General features: G+C 33.0%; 1 protein-coding gene across 1 annotated transcript in view; it reads left to right on the top strand.

The window, feature by feature from the left end:
* The first annotated feature begins 8,597 nt into the window (after window positions 1-8,597).
* Window positions 8,598-15,540, top strand: part of LOC100367067 (voltage-dependent calcium channel subunit alpha-2/delta-2-like) — a 33,398-nt gene continuing 26,455 nt past the window's right edge. Inside the window, exons 1-5 of the mRNA XM_085492682.1 lie at window positions 8,598-9,806; window positions 10,179-10,328; window positions 10,582-10,730; window positions 12,038-12,190; window positions 14,262-14,426. Of these exons, the coding sequence (XP_085348808.1) occupies window positions 9,636-9,806; window positions 10,179-10,328; window positions 10,582-10,730; window positions 12,038-12,190; window positions 14,262-14,426 (788 nt within the window). The 5' untranslated portion in view covers window positions 8,598-9,635. The remainder of the gene's footprint in view (window positions 9,807-10,178; window positions 10,329-10,581; window positions 10,731-12,037; window positions 12,191-14,261; window positions 14,427-15,540) is intronic.

Raw genomic sequence — 15,540 nt, 5'->3', positions numbered from 1 at the left:
ACATACGTTGGACATTATGGAACCTTGGTGCACGTCATTTTATTTTTCAAATTGGATTCAAATCGGCTGACTGGTGGCCATTTTATTTTAATTAATGCTGTTCAAGAGCAATATCTCTCAATATTGAGAGAACTTTCTCCTATTGTGTTTATACTTATTCAAAGAAAAAACACTTTCGCAGTAACAAATGATTTTTATTTTATCCTCCAACTTTTTCTGTTAATACTGATTTTTTTTTTTAAATGCCAGCTCATCAAAATTCACTCAAGTTTAGTTTTTTTTTTGATTGTACGTCCATTATTTTCCGAGTTCGACTGTACACTGGGAAACTAACCGTGACTCAATCAACTCAGAATCACCCTAAAAATTGACCAGCGTCAACACCAACAAATACAAGAACCATATCACAAAACAATGAACTCAATTTTCACAATGATATATAACCAGTATATCAGACTTAAAACCATATGCCTAAAGTATTGGGACATAATCATGAATATCAAATAAACATTTTTTTTTAAGGGACTAATAATAGAACAAAGGCAGTCTTCAAATCTGAAAAAAACACCATTGTTGGTAATGCTGACACACTAGAATCGAGGAACAATATGTTTTTTGGGTAGAATATTATTAATATTATTGGGAAGAAACTACTAGCAAATTGCTGATGTTCAGTGATCATTTGTATCACTGACATGTAAAACAAGATTTTAAAGTGTTGCCAATTATAGTCATAAACTAAAAGATGAAGACAACAGCAACAACCCTCTTATGATAATAGTAGTATTTCTGTTGGTTCATTGTGTAAAACTATTTTGTAGATTATTCAGGCCTGGTACTGTGGAATACTTTATTTTCACTGGAATTAATTTTCGCTGAAAAGGCTTTTTGGGCATTTTGTATGAAATTTATTTTCACTGATTTTTGATGAGTTTAATGTGAAATATAGGAAAAAAAGTATATTCGCTGGATTTTATTTTCACGAAATCATCCCTTCAGCGAAAATAGCGAAAATAAATTCCAAGCGAAAATAAAGTATTCTACAGTAAATGATTGGAGGTAAAAACAGCAGGTATTCTGCTACTATAAATTGTTAGAAAACACACAAAGCAGGGCCACCTAGGCTACTGATAATAAGCTTGTACCTATTGTGATATTGGTACAGTCTACTATAAAGCATTAACTAAATTATTTTAAATTAATTACTAAATGTTTGTTACCGTAATTAGCACTGGATTTTATTAACTACACTGATGAATTGACTCAACTGTTCCCCCCAGTACTTTAAAAACCATACAAAAATACAATTTTTGTGATATCTAAATATACATGTCATATTGTACAGGGGTGTAGTAGTCTACTTTTCACTGTAGGCAGGGTTTATTGACTAATTTAACTGCTGCACAGCATTTGTATTGCAAATATAGTACAGTTTTTATCAAATTTGCCACTATTACACATTTGTGCAAATATCACATTAGCATCTCCCAACTATCTCATTGATACCGTTCAATAATCGACTTCCATACTGCTCGCATCTCCTATTTTTATCACACATTTTATCGCACCAAACTGTGAATTGAATAGACCGGGGAAATTGTAATTGTGTCTGTTATCAATATACATATGTCATCATTACAAGTTACAGTGTACCGTAATTTTGCAGTATTTTACGGGGTATTTTCATCCTACCATATAAGGAAATGCAAATTCCAAATATGGAATGAGTACGCGCGTAAGCATGCTCTAAAAAAAAAAAAAACATGGCTGCCACCAGAGTTTGACTGGATTCAACACAAAGAAGTTTCTGTTGTAAACTTTTTGATTTCGGCATTCCCATGGTGTATCCTTGGAAGAAAAAGATGTATAATAATTAGGTAATTACGAGAATACCTCAAAGTATGCACTCAGACATTCACTCAAAAAAATAATTAGCAGAATCTCTATTCTTACGCGAAATGAACTAGCAGACTTGCACAATCATAGTTAGGATAAGTACGTTTAGATGAAATGAGATGTTAATACAATGTATACAACATAGAAATATGGAAAAGCAATGAATGCACAACCTGTATGTGATAAATGGGCATTACAGAGTGCTTCCTGGATGTTAGTAAAATTGATAACAAAAAATAAGAAATCACAATTATTTACCATATACTTCACAATGTAATTTTCACTTATTCATCATGAGCTATTTTTGAAAAAAAATCTCAATTTATTACATTTATTAATGAAATAAAAAGTATATTAAAAAGAAATGTGGAAATGATGAAATCATACATCTACGAATGCACTAAATAAGATTAATTAATTAGATATGTAAATGAGGAAATAATTACTGTGAAAGCTTATATTTATGTACATGTGTCTAATTTGTATGCGTTTTGTGGCCAGTTTATGCATTTTCTAAACCATCTGAGTATTCATGGTTATAGAGATTCATTGGCAACATTTTAACTATATTGCGGGTTAGTTCTATCAGCGTATTCCATGTATCTTACTAGTAATGTATCCCTTACCGTGCCACTGTAAGGTTGAAACAAAATTAGACATGATTTAAAACGAGAATTTCTATTAGTGAATGCATGAAACCATCGGTATATTGCGGGAACATTCTGATTAATCATATTTTAAATAGTTCACCAAAATCTTATCAAAATTTTATCTATCTAATCATTAATAAACACTATGTTTTGACATAGGTGAATATAGTTGGTGACATCACAATTTCAATTTGCATTGAAGGACAAATCATATTTCCATCTCGGGGGGGGGGGGGGTGTAATATTGGAAATGATATTATACCAGTTTATTGATGGTGTTAATCCATTGATTTGATTGGTCCAAACACAAAATTTGCATATGCAATCCATGGTATATTGGCTGACAATGCACGGCTAAACCAAGTGGCCCTGGAACATGAATTGACTACAGGTTTAATACGGAAATACATAAAACCGGTATAATTTGATTTTTAGGGAAATATAGTGGTTGAATTTTGGAAGAATATTGGTAAAAATACTGAATTAAAAACAACTGAAAAGTTATATAACTATAATATTGCTTTTTGTTAATCGTGGGATCAAAGTTGTGAGCGTCGGTCGTTGGGTGATTGTCGTTGACCACACAAACCTAAACCACCGTCCCTTAACACCATGAGGTGCCTAAACGAACGCCAGAACGCTATGTTCTCAGTGTTGTTACTTTGAGATGGATTGCGAACTACCAACAAAGAAAACATGATCTTTAAGTACAAGATATAATTGAGGGATTTAATGACATAAAAATGCAAAAAAACTATGAGTCACAGGCAAAAATGTATGCCACCAATAACAACCGGTGTCCGTTAGCGACAGCTGACAAAATTGCAGTGCACCCGGGTAATTGCCATCTGTTTCAAAAAACACGGGACAACGCAGGATTCGACAACGATATATGGTATTGTTATTTGTCTTTCGGCCGGAGTTGAGACAAGGCATATCATGTACCTGTCACAAAAACGATGCGAAAATCCGATCTTACACCATCAAACTTACCCCAGAACAACGACAAAACTTGTCAGTCATACTGTCACAAAACTTTGGTTATACCAAAGGTATCCAGGTCAGATGTTGGAACTGAGGTCGCTGTGCCGGTCGCCGTACGTCAAATATCCACAGTTACAAGTAGTATGATGAGTCACAAAACCAGTTTATTTCACAACTGTACTTTCAATGGGCAAATTACAGTCCAAATTGTACAAAAACCGAAATGAAAACTTGGAATATATGTTGTTTAAATGATCCAAACTGTACACGAACCTGTAGTTCAGAAAGGTCATCCTTTGTTATGCTAATTTGTGTGTTTACGCTGCTCTATTCAACGTGGATATGGTTTTTTTCATGTGGAATAAAAATTAGTTTGTATTCAATTTGAACTGTGTTGCGCATGTAATTTTTGTATGCATTCAGCGTACAACTACATACTATTCTTAAAAATATTCATGTTCAAGGGCCATAATCATGATCTTTTAGTAGATGAAAGTAAACTATTTTTTTACAAGTTTTATCGAATTGTCAATATACTGGTATAATATAATAGCAATAACCCCCGCCGAAGGCGGGTATACCACGAGATATTGCACAATTCACGACATATATGCACGAGCCGCAGGCGAGTGCATATATGGAGTGAATTGTGCAATATAATAATAATAATAATAATAATGTTTATTTGCCATAGATTACATAAAAAATAACAATACAGCAATAAATAATAACTAATAAATATTGATAAATAATAATAATATTAATCTATGGCTGGGAAACAGAAATTAGCTCATGCAGAGCTAGTCTAGTCTATTTCCCATCAACATATATTTGTAAATAGCTATTTATTAAAAAGGGCAATCAAGTAGACAGAAAAAACTTATTTACAATGGTTTGCTTACACACCGATACATGTTTGTATGCCTCTATATATACATATTGGAATATATATCAAGTGGTAATATCAAGTGGTATACCCAACTTCGGCGGGGGTTATTGCTTAAATATTGCATGGCTTTATGTCATTGCTATTGTATGATACATGTGAAAAATGGTTGTATTTTAACCTTTTCACCACCAGACTTTCTTGCCCAAATTTTTCTGCACTTTATTCTTCAATATTTCTGTAGCCAACAGAGTAAATTTGTGTCAAGTTTCAATTTTTACTCAAAAAATTTGTCCTTTTTTATCCCAATCTTCTGAAAGAAAGTGCAGACTATAAACAGAACTACTTTGTGAATTTGTGATGAAAAGAGGGAACTGGTTATGCATGATAAACTGACTGTTGTACATGAAAGTTTAAAAGGCATAAAAATGAAGATAATGAAATAAGCAGAGCATAACAACTCTGATGGCCTTGATGAAATAATGAAATAAATAAATCAATAATTGAGAAAGAAATTTATAATTAAAATTATGTTAATAAATAATTTTTCGAAATTCATACATAAATGATTTAAATGTTAATACATATTTAATCCAATCAATATCTGAAAAATTAATAGAAATATATATGATTCTCATATTCATAATAAGGTAATATTTATCTGATGTAATCTTAACTGGATTATTTAACCCACAGATATGTTAACCCCTTTGAGCATCAAAGTCGACTGAAGTCACCATTCACAAAATAATTCTATGTACTGTTTGTGCATATTAATTAGGTAATTTGCATATCATTAACCCTTTGAGCATCAAAATCAACTTTTGTCACCATTCACAAAATAGTTCTATATACTGTATGTGCATATTAATTAGGTAATTTGCATATCATTAGCCCTTTGAGCATCAAAATCAACTTTTGTCACCATTCACAAAATAGTTGTATATACCATATGTGCATATTAATTAGGTTATTTGCATATCATTAACGTCATTTGCATCTCATTAACCTATTGAGCATCAAAATCAACTTTTGTCACTATTCACGAAATAGTTCTATATATCGTTTGTGCATATTAATTAGGTAATTTGCATATCATTAACCATTTGAACATCAAAGTCGACTTTAGTCCCCATTCATAAATTTTAAACCCACATAATTTTTTTTTCATAATTTTCTCACAAATTTGGATCAATTTTTTGTAGGCAATAGGAAATTATTTCTATTTGGTCCAAAATTATCAAAGAAAAATATACAGAAAAATACCGAAAATGTTTTTTTTTTCAGAAAAGATATCGAGGATAGTCATGATCAAGTAATGCCCTAGAATTTCAATCGATATCTTACTCTTGGGTGGAAGGTAATTATGGTTCACTACGTAAAATGTTAAATTATCACCTCGGGGAAACTTGTAATGATCATAAATAATAATTTTCTGTATGCTATTTAATTTCTTGTTTAAATAATTAATTATACATGATGAGTCTGGAAAGGTGTTTATAAAATATTTATAGTTGCAGTATTTTGTTCAAAAAATTTTTTTTCCTGGGTTGTCTGTTTATACGTGACAGATGTCAGTGTAATTCTATGTCGTTATTTTTCAAATTAGAAGAGGTACTCTACCTTATTAGGAAATGTGAATTCCAAATATGGAAGGATTAAGCGATATTTTCAAGATAGCTTACATTGTACATGTTTGAAAACATTTTGAAAAAAAAACGGTCCACTAAATTTCCCCAATCATGCTAATTTCTCAACTTCAAACTCTTGACACGAAGCTGGCAGATAATCTGAATGTCTTGCTGTACTTTCTTTGTGTATACTTTGTGGTATAACCTCTTAGTATTATTCTTTTCACCACCAGTTTTCTCTTTCTATCACAAAATAGTTCTGTAATACTAATACAAAAATAGCCAAATTTTTAAGGAAAAACTGAAAATCTGCTCCAAAATTAGGGTTTCTTTCCATAAATATACTAAAGAATATAAGAAACAAGTGCAGACAAATTTGGGCAAAAAAGTTTGGTGGTGAAAAAGTTAATTATCTCCTACTTAACTTTTACATTTTCTTTGAACTCCTGACCTAATGCGAACAAATTCTTTCGTAATAGACTATCAACAATTTTAAATTGAGTGCCTGACTCTCATGTAATTTTGTATAAACAAGGAAATGTTGACAGCTGTTATCAACAAGTATTCTGTATTCCACTTGCTGATTTCAAATAAAAGTTTGATGCATCTGGTTGGTCACAATGTTCAAAATTCACTAACCAATCAGAAGCTTTGAATGTCGTGTTGATCAGAAAACCTGATTTTCATTTTTTTGACAATGTCATATCAATGCTCATCCTATATATATATGTAAGCACACACCACAGATACAATGTAAGGGTAATATTATGTTGCATATGGAGGGTTATATGGAGAAAAAGACATAAGCGAAATAGGATTCTAATTAAAAATATTAAATATTAGAAGGATTTCTGCATCCAACAGTGTTAACATGCACTTGTTTTGAGTTCTGATTAAAAATGGCCGCCCCATTTCAGTTTTGTCTACTATTGAACGACTAATACTTTGTTATTGTTTCAGTTGTTATTCTCAAGAACAAATTTAATACAGGCAGCGAGTGAATTTGTATTCAGTTCTGGGTTTTCATTCATTATTTAATACCTAATTTCTAAATTGGCAAGATTGTGAGGCCTCACACACACACAAAAAAAAGGTTTCTGGTCAAAGGTTTTTTAAAAAATGATGACCAGAAACATTTTTTTTTTCTTGGCCTAATAGTTGAAACACCATGATTTGCTAGTTTTGGGGACAAAATGTTTTTCAGTTCCAAATTATTTTTCAATTTAATTGTGTGTGTAGTCAATGAAGATGGAACCAATGTTTAATTTATTTTCCAATGATATTTGCACAATTTATTGTCTCGTCTCAATACAACTTGTCTTCACTTTAATGATGATCACATGATAGTGCAGCTTGTTTCGCTGATCTCAGAGCAGGGATAAAATAATTGACCATTATACAAGTAAAAATGCTTTTCTGTCAACTCAAAAACCATTAATCTTAATATGCATGTGAGAGTAGGAGATACAAATGTCTTCTGTGTTGACCTTTTCCCATAATGCAATGTGGTATACATGTGACAGTGTTGACCTGTCATTATATGACATGCAATTGGGACATTTGTAGAGTGATTTGGAATGGCTAGCTTTGTTTCACACACAACCATTGACATATCTTGAGAAAGTTTATGACTGTCACTTTATACATTCATAATTTATGACTTTAGTTGATATTTGAGGCTAGAAAATATATTAATTTTTTAGGAAAATATTGTGAAAAATTATGTTTAGAAGCACAATTATTATGACAATTCAAAACACCTGCTGAGATCGTTATGTACCATTCGTATCACCTATTTTTTTTCAACGCAATCAAGTATACCTCCAGAAATAAAATAATGACCGGTTTTATTTTTTTACAGGAGACTTCTGATGGGGGTGAAATTGCTTTATGGAACTGACCGGATTTGTGATTGAAATCTTACCCTCTGTGCATTCCTCATCTTAAAAACTTAACTGCATCGGTGGTTGTGAGGTGAAAACGTAGATAAACAGTACCAGACATAGAACATCATTCAATTTAAATTAGATTTGCACGGCATATACAGTGAAGGTCATGAAGTTTTCATGAATTGATAATCTTCAAGGATTTTATGAGAATCGAAAAGGAATAAATTTTGTTTCGCGTCAGTTTGACTGATTCATCGGTGCAACCACTGAAACTAATCTGCAGGTCATCAGAGTACTGTTCAGCTGGATCTCGACTCGTCATGCTTTCTCTATGATGTTACAAGCAATGTTATCAATACAGTTGTGCTTTTTGTATATATGTGCAACAGAACGTACACCGGTCGTCAAAACAGGATTATATCACTTGGAGGATTACTTAGCAAATGGTGGTCTAATTACTGACAGCTAAATTACAATCTTCAATATATAGCTTTACGTCTCTGGAATAATCGTTGGGAATTATTACATCTGTCTGTAATCTGTGGTTGATATTATTCTTGAAATTCTCAGCACGTATTTGATTTTAAAAATCACAGCTGTATTAATGGACCTGGATTGTTTTAAAACGAGAAATATTGTGATAACATGTTTGTCTCAAAACCAGCACTGAGTGGCCAGGCTTTAATGTGAGAAAGCCGGATATCTGCCATGAATAATATCGACATCTTGCATGATATAGCGTCCATCCATCCAAATAGGACTCTCAGAACACAGACTGGGATCAACGTTTGACCATACATTGATGCATGTTATTTAATTGGTTACATGAAGTGACAGTCCAGTACATGACTTGAATGACTAATGTAGCCATGTTTCTTTCCGAGGGTTGTCTAATAGAATCCATTTAACTAAACAAGACATACTCCATTGTAAACCTTGTCACTGCAAGATATCATATTCCCTCCTACTGAATATGTGATCTGTCAAACCTGAGAGATACTTCATCACTAAATAAACTCATCAACATATAAATTCAACACTGTCTGAAAACTGAATTGTGTTGTGAGACCATTAACCGTATTTTATTATTTTCATTCAGAAACTAAAAAGCAATAATTTTTTATTTAATTGTGGATAATATTGATCTGGATTTTCTCAATACGATTTGTCGTTTTTGTCCAGAGAACGCTGATATATTACATTGATATATTTTCAATCGATTCCTTGAAGAAGCAGTTGATTGGCTGATAAGTTAATTTATTTTAGAATCAGGATCTGTACAAGTATTACAAGCTATTGAGGTTCTGGAATTACGAATGAGATAAAAGAAACAGATTTCCATTTCTTTGCGCTGACGCTGATATTATCAATCATTTGTGATGACACATTATCCATCAGTAGTGTCACTGAGAGCGGTGTGATTTTAATCTTCCAGAATTTACAGTACCTATATCAGTATCTATGCAAAGTGTGACATTAATTGTCAAACTATTATTGTCAAACTGATACTCAATATAGCAAAGTGCTCATCTGCTCAAGAGACTAGACTCCATAGCAACTGCATATCTGATCAGTTGAATAGAAAAAAGAAAATACTTGAACACTGCAACCGTTGTTGAGCTGTTGTGCAATCATTCCTGGAAACCAGCTTGGAATATTCTCGTTTACATACTTACAAACTCTTTAACCAATAAGAAGCATGGAATTGTATATATGCAAATTTAGGGCAGCCATATTGCTGCTGTCTGTTGTTTCATTGGTTAGATTTGCACATGCTCAGTACACCATTGAAGAGGAAAAATGGCCAGAAGGGAAATTGGCTGCAGATGTTCAGAATTGGGCTCTGGTTATACAGAATTATATTTTAGAAGTAAGTCCAGGTTTAATTAAATTTTCTTGGGAAGAAGTGAATGTACATTATTTTTGAGCAAAACAAAATAAAAAAAGGTAATCTCTTGTAATTTTTAACATCATGCCAAGTTTCTACAAGCACAATTGATTGTGACAATGTATTTTTTGGTTCTTAAAAATGACAGCCAATTGGATATACTAGCAGAATTTGAAAAAAAAATATTGATATTGATTTGAATTTTGATATTGCAGCAAATTTCTGTGTGATGATATTTTTCCTATTAAATTCAATAGAAATTTTTCTCTCATAGTGCATTGCATATTTTCAGTTGTGCAAAACTTGAATTTGTTGAATATTAGTACGAATGTAAGCTATTGTTTGTTTTGACAGCTTGCCAGCGATGGATTGAAAACATCGCATATGCAATCATTCTACGACAAAGCCAACTACACCATGGAACATAAAGATGGTTTTGAAACTCTACAACGAGTGAAGAGCAGTCTTAGGGATTATTTCTCAAAAAAAGAACAAGCTGCAAGGGTAGGTGTTTTATATGTATTTGTTTTTACAAAGTTGGATGAATAGAGGGGGCTAGTCATATTACAATTAATTAATTATGCTAAATACTACAAGTGATATTAATGTTTTTTTTTACGATTGATTTAAAGATACATTGTTGGTTTTTTCTTTTGTTGTATTTATTAATTTAGGTTAAGTAATGAAAAAAAAACTGAGGGTATATTTTTTATTTATTGGCAGAATCATTATTATACGATTCTTTGTTTTTTCATAGCGCATTGCCGAAGCAGTTGCTACGATGTATGACAACAATAATCAAAATGCTGAAGTTCTAGAATTTTCAAAGTTGCAAGATGTTCCATATAAATATTATAAAGACTCTGATATACCAAACAGATTGCCCAGAAATATGGAGTTTAGTCCGTAAGTAATCCACTCACTTGTAATAGGTGAATTTTCATTCAATACACGTATTGCGTGAAATGTGCGAACTCAAACTCCTTTCTTGTAGCTCAATGTTGAAACTTGGATGATTCAGAGGGGAATACTAAGCTTTTGAGATACCCTTAGGGACAACATCAAAAGTTCAATGTAGGATAAAAAACTTAATTCCTTTAGTTACCCCCCACCCCCACCCCACTGAAACTTAATTGATAAATATTGATCATGGCATCAGGCTATAATCACCATTAAATACAAATTAATAATCGGACAGTAGTATTGCATAGCAATTGGTTGTAATAATGAAGGGGAATATACGCATGCGCAAACTACTTTTCTGGGTTCTGCGCATGCTCTAGGTCCATGCCCTGAAATTGACCTCATTTGATGCACATATTTACACTCAGACCAAACCATGTTTTTTTTCATTTTCTGTTATTTTTGTCCATGATTGGATAGAAAAAAAAACAAATTACAAATACTCCAAGATTGTTTTGACTTTAAAAAATAAAATCGTTTTTGTAGGATGAACTCTTTTTGAGGTCAACCCTCCCACCCCCACCCCCAAACTATTAAGCAAATAAGTTTTTTTATCCGACATCGATCTTTTGACGTCGTCCCTTACTACATTGAAATTGACAATCATCAAATGTGTATAGCACATTATTATGCATAACAAATGAATTTTGTGTTTATCAAATCCCATGATGCAATGTTTTAATGTCACAAAAATTCTGGATAATGCAGTGAACATAAAATGGTTTGTTGATGGTTTATTGTGAATAAAACATCCTTCATGTCACTGAGATCATAGAGACCAACTCTTCATAAGAAATGTGAGAGAGTTAACAACATTGTCTTTTTGTGATGCAGTCAGTATAAAGTTTGGACTTCATTGTCATTTTCTAGTTCCCAGCATCCTGTTCAAATGACACAAGTAATTACCATCTTTGACAAAAATTTGAGTCAACTTTCAGTTTTCACTACAAAAAATTTTACTATTTTGTGAAAAGGTTAAAGTAATTTGAGTTAAAAAACCAATCTGAATTTCATGACAGTAGAGCTGTCTTGACAGATGGGTTGCTTGTTTTAAAGTAACTTCTTATTAATACAGCATTTTCTGTCATCTGCATCATCGGGGTGCTATCTACCTACACATGTATAAGATAGCCCCATTGCAAAACTTCTTATTAATATTATTAAAGTAGGGTAAATTCTTGCAATGAAACCGTTAATTCAGACATGTTCACTTCTCTATGAGATACTGAACTATGATAATTGTTTTACAGATACTTTAAACAAAAAATAAGTTCTGAATCTAGTGTGGTGAAGATTTCAGATGAAGTACCAAGAGACAGTAATGTTACAATCAATACGGTTATGTATACATACGGGTTGGATGAAGTCTTCAAGCAAAACAATTTAAAAGATCCTCTATTGAGGTGAGAACATATTGCAATATTATATTCTAAAATTAAAAATAAATCAACACTGCTTATTTATCAGTTTCTGCTTGGACCAAGTTCAAAACAGGGACTTTAATATAATAGTATTATGGTTTAGTCTCTATGTGTGAGCTCTATCTCATCAGCTATTTCCACAACTGAGAACTGCCTTCTTGACATCAAAGATTGGATGACCAACAACAAACTACAGCTGAACTATGAAAAAACAGAAGTTATGCTAATCATTTACCAACAGACATTCGTTTTGCAGCCAGTTTATCATTTTCAAATCTAAACTCAAAACTTATATGTTGCAGAGAGCATTTCTGTGAACTGACAGCGTCATTGGACATCATCATGATGGATATTAGGCACTATACAAACTATTAATTATTAGTCCCCGTTCGGACGCAGTCCGAAAACGGGGACTTATGTTTTGCCCTGTGTGCGTCCGTCCGTCTGTCCGTCTGTCCGTCCGTGCGTCCGTGATCACCTGTATCTCGAACATGCATGGACCGATTATGTTCAAACTTCACTCATACATCACACATTATATGGGACATATGCACATGCATTTTTTTCATGATCCGATTAACGATAGCCGAATAGCGGCCATTTTAAGGCCGAAAATGCATCAAAATCGCACATTTTCACCATTCCGGACCCGGATCTCAGTTATGCATGGACGGATTTTGTTCAAATTTGGTACATACATTAAACATAATAGGACCTTGATGCACGTCATTTTTTTTTTGGGATCGGGTTCGAAATGGCCGACTGGCGGCCATTTTGTTTTAAAGAATTCAGTTCTGGATCCGTATCTGAGACATGCTTGGATTGATCGAGTTCAAACTTCACACACACAAGGTACATCATGTCACAAATATGTATGTGCATTTGTTTCATGATCTCATTAACGATAGCCAAATGGCGGCCGCTTTAAGGCCGAAAATGCATTGAAATCGCACATTTTCACCATTCCGGACCCGGATCTCAGTTATGCATGGACGGATTTCATTCAAATTTGGTACATACATTAAACATAATAGGACCTTGATGCACGTCATTTTTTTTTTCGGATCAAGTTCGAAATAGCCGACTGGTGGCCATTTTGTTTTAAAGAATTCAGTTCTGGATCCGTATCCGAGACATGTCTGGATTGATCAAGTTCAAACTTCACACACACATGGTACATCATGTCACAAATAGATATGTGCATTTGTTTCATGATCTGCTTAACAATAGCGGAATGATGGCCATTTTAAGGCCGAAAATGCATCAAAATCACGTATTTTCACAATTCCAGAACCGGATCTCAGTCATGCATGGATGGATTTTGTTCAGATTTAGCACAATGTGTTGTACATATGCAGGTGCATTTCGGTCATGATCTGCTTTGAATGTATATGTCACTCAAATATGAATGGAACGGGGACGTGTCATTGACAATGACTTGTTATTATTATTATTACTATCTTGGACAATCCTTAGTTACTGTACATCAATTTATTTTTGTGAAGATGGCCATCTGGTGGCCATTCAGTTTTTAACTATAAATCCTAAATATAGAAAAATGTGTGAAAAGTGTATAGATAGCTTTCCCACAACCTATGTTCTACATGTATGTTCACACTGCACATTGATCACATATTAGTGTGGTGTAGTCAAAAAAAAAACGCAGTGACAATACACAATGTGACTTGAAATAGGATAAATGTGTAACATGAATGCAATAAATGTGGCAGTTCGAGTGTAAGCTATACTGTGGGGTTCCTGTATACGAAACGATACTAAACATTATTTGCTGAAATGGCTAATAATTTATACTGCAAACCTCTTAATTCTCGCTACTATCATTTTCATGAGTTGATTATTTCATGTCATTCATGAGGATAACATTTCATGTAAGTTGAAAATTAAAATCAGCGTTTTATGCAAGTCACCATCAGTGAGCTTGGTGGTAATTTTTTTAAAAATACATTGTATAATGAGAAAGATTTTAAATACATCCCTGTTTACTTTCGTCAGAAAGGCAACCTGAATTCAAGATATCTTCATTTTCTTCTAGGTGGCAATATTTTGGTTCCAAGGATGGTATACTACGTATGTACCCTGGACGAGAGTGGGACACCAACTTTGCAGGTTTTTATAATGACTATGACCCAAGGGTGAGACCTTGGTATATTGCCGCAACGAGTGGACCTAAAGATGTCGCTATTATACTGGATTGCAGGTACAATAGAGTATGATGTATTCTTGCCGTGTTTTGGGCAGACTTGTGTTATAAAAGGGTTCTTTCAGAAATGTCTTAAAACAAACATTGATTATGTTTGAGGACATGAAAATGTCTAAAACATGAGAAATCTTGATAAGACTATCAAAAATGACCAATTCTATATTTAATCTCTGCAATTTGAATCCAAATATGCTAAATTTTGATCTTGAATGTCTAATTATTTACTTTGGGTCATATGGGAGATAAATTGTTCAGTGAATATTCTGAATTTGTATTCAAAATTCATGATTTACTGCATACCGGTAACTTAAATTGACAAAAATGAAAAATAAAACAAGTCATGATATTGCATAATAAGTAGTTATTTTGCATATCAATTATCTTATTTCAGCCTACTAAATCTCAAAAACTTCTCAGCAGATTTTGATCAACTTTGGTAAGGTACCTTAGGGTAATATGCAGACATGGTTAGTTTTAGAGTCATGATCTTGCATAATAAGTAGCTAATTTGCATATTAATTATCTTATTCCAGCCTGAATAAGCAAAATCTCAAAAACTTCTCAGCAGATTTTGATCAACTTTGGTAAGGTACCTTGGGGTTATATGCAGACATGCTTACATGTAGTTTTGGAGTCATGATCTTGCATAATAAGTAGCTAATTTACATATTAATTATCTTATTCCTGTCTGAGTAGGCAAAATCTCAAAAACTTCGCAGCAGATTTTGATCAACTTTGGTAAGGTACCTTGGGATAATGTGCAGACATGGTTTGATTTTGAGCCATGACCATGTATAATAAGTAGCTAATTTGCATATTGATTAGACGTATTTTATTCCAGCCCAAGTAAGCTAAATCTCAAAAACTTCTCAGCAGATTTTGATCAACTTTGGTAAGGTACCTTGGGGTAATGTGCAGACATGGTTTGATTTTGAGCCATGACCATGTATAATAAATAGCTAATTTACATATTGATTAGACGTATTTTATTCCAGCCCGAGTAAGCGAAATCTCAAAAACTTCTCAGCAGATTTTGATCAACTTTGGTAAGGTACCTTGGGATAATGTGCAGACATGGTTTGATTTTGAGCCATGACCATGTATAATAAGT

The sequence above is a fragment of the Saccoglossus kowalevskii genome, chromosome 18 (genome assembly GCF_978046115.1).
Source record: "Saccoglossus kowalevskii chromosome 18, keSacKowa6.1, whole genome shotgun sequence".
Lineage (NCBI taxonomy): Eukaryota > Metazoa > Hemichordata > Enteropneusta > Harrimaniidae > Saccoglossus > Saccoglossus kowalevskii.
Note: the sequence above shows the minus strand (reverse complement) of the source record. Positions and strands in the feature narration are given on the sequence as shown.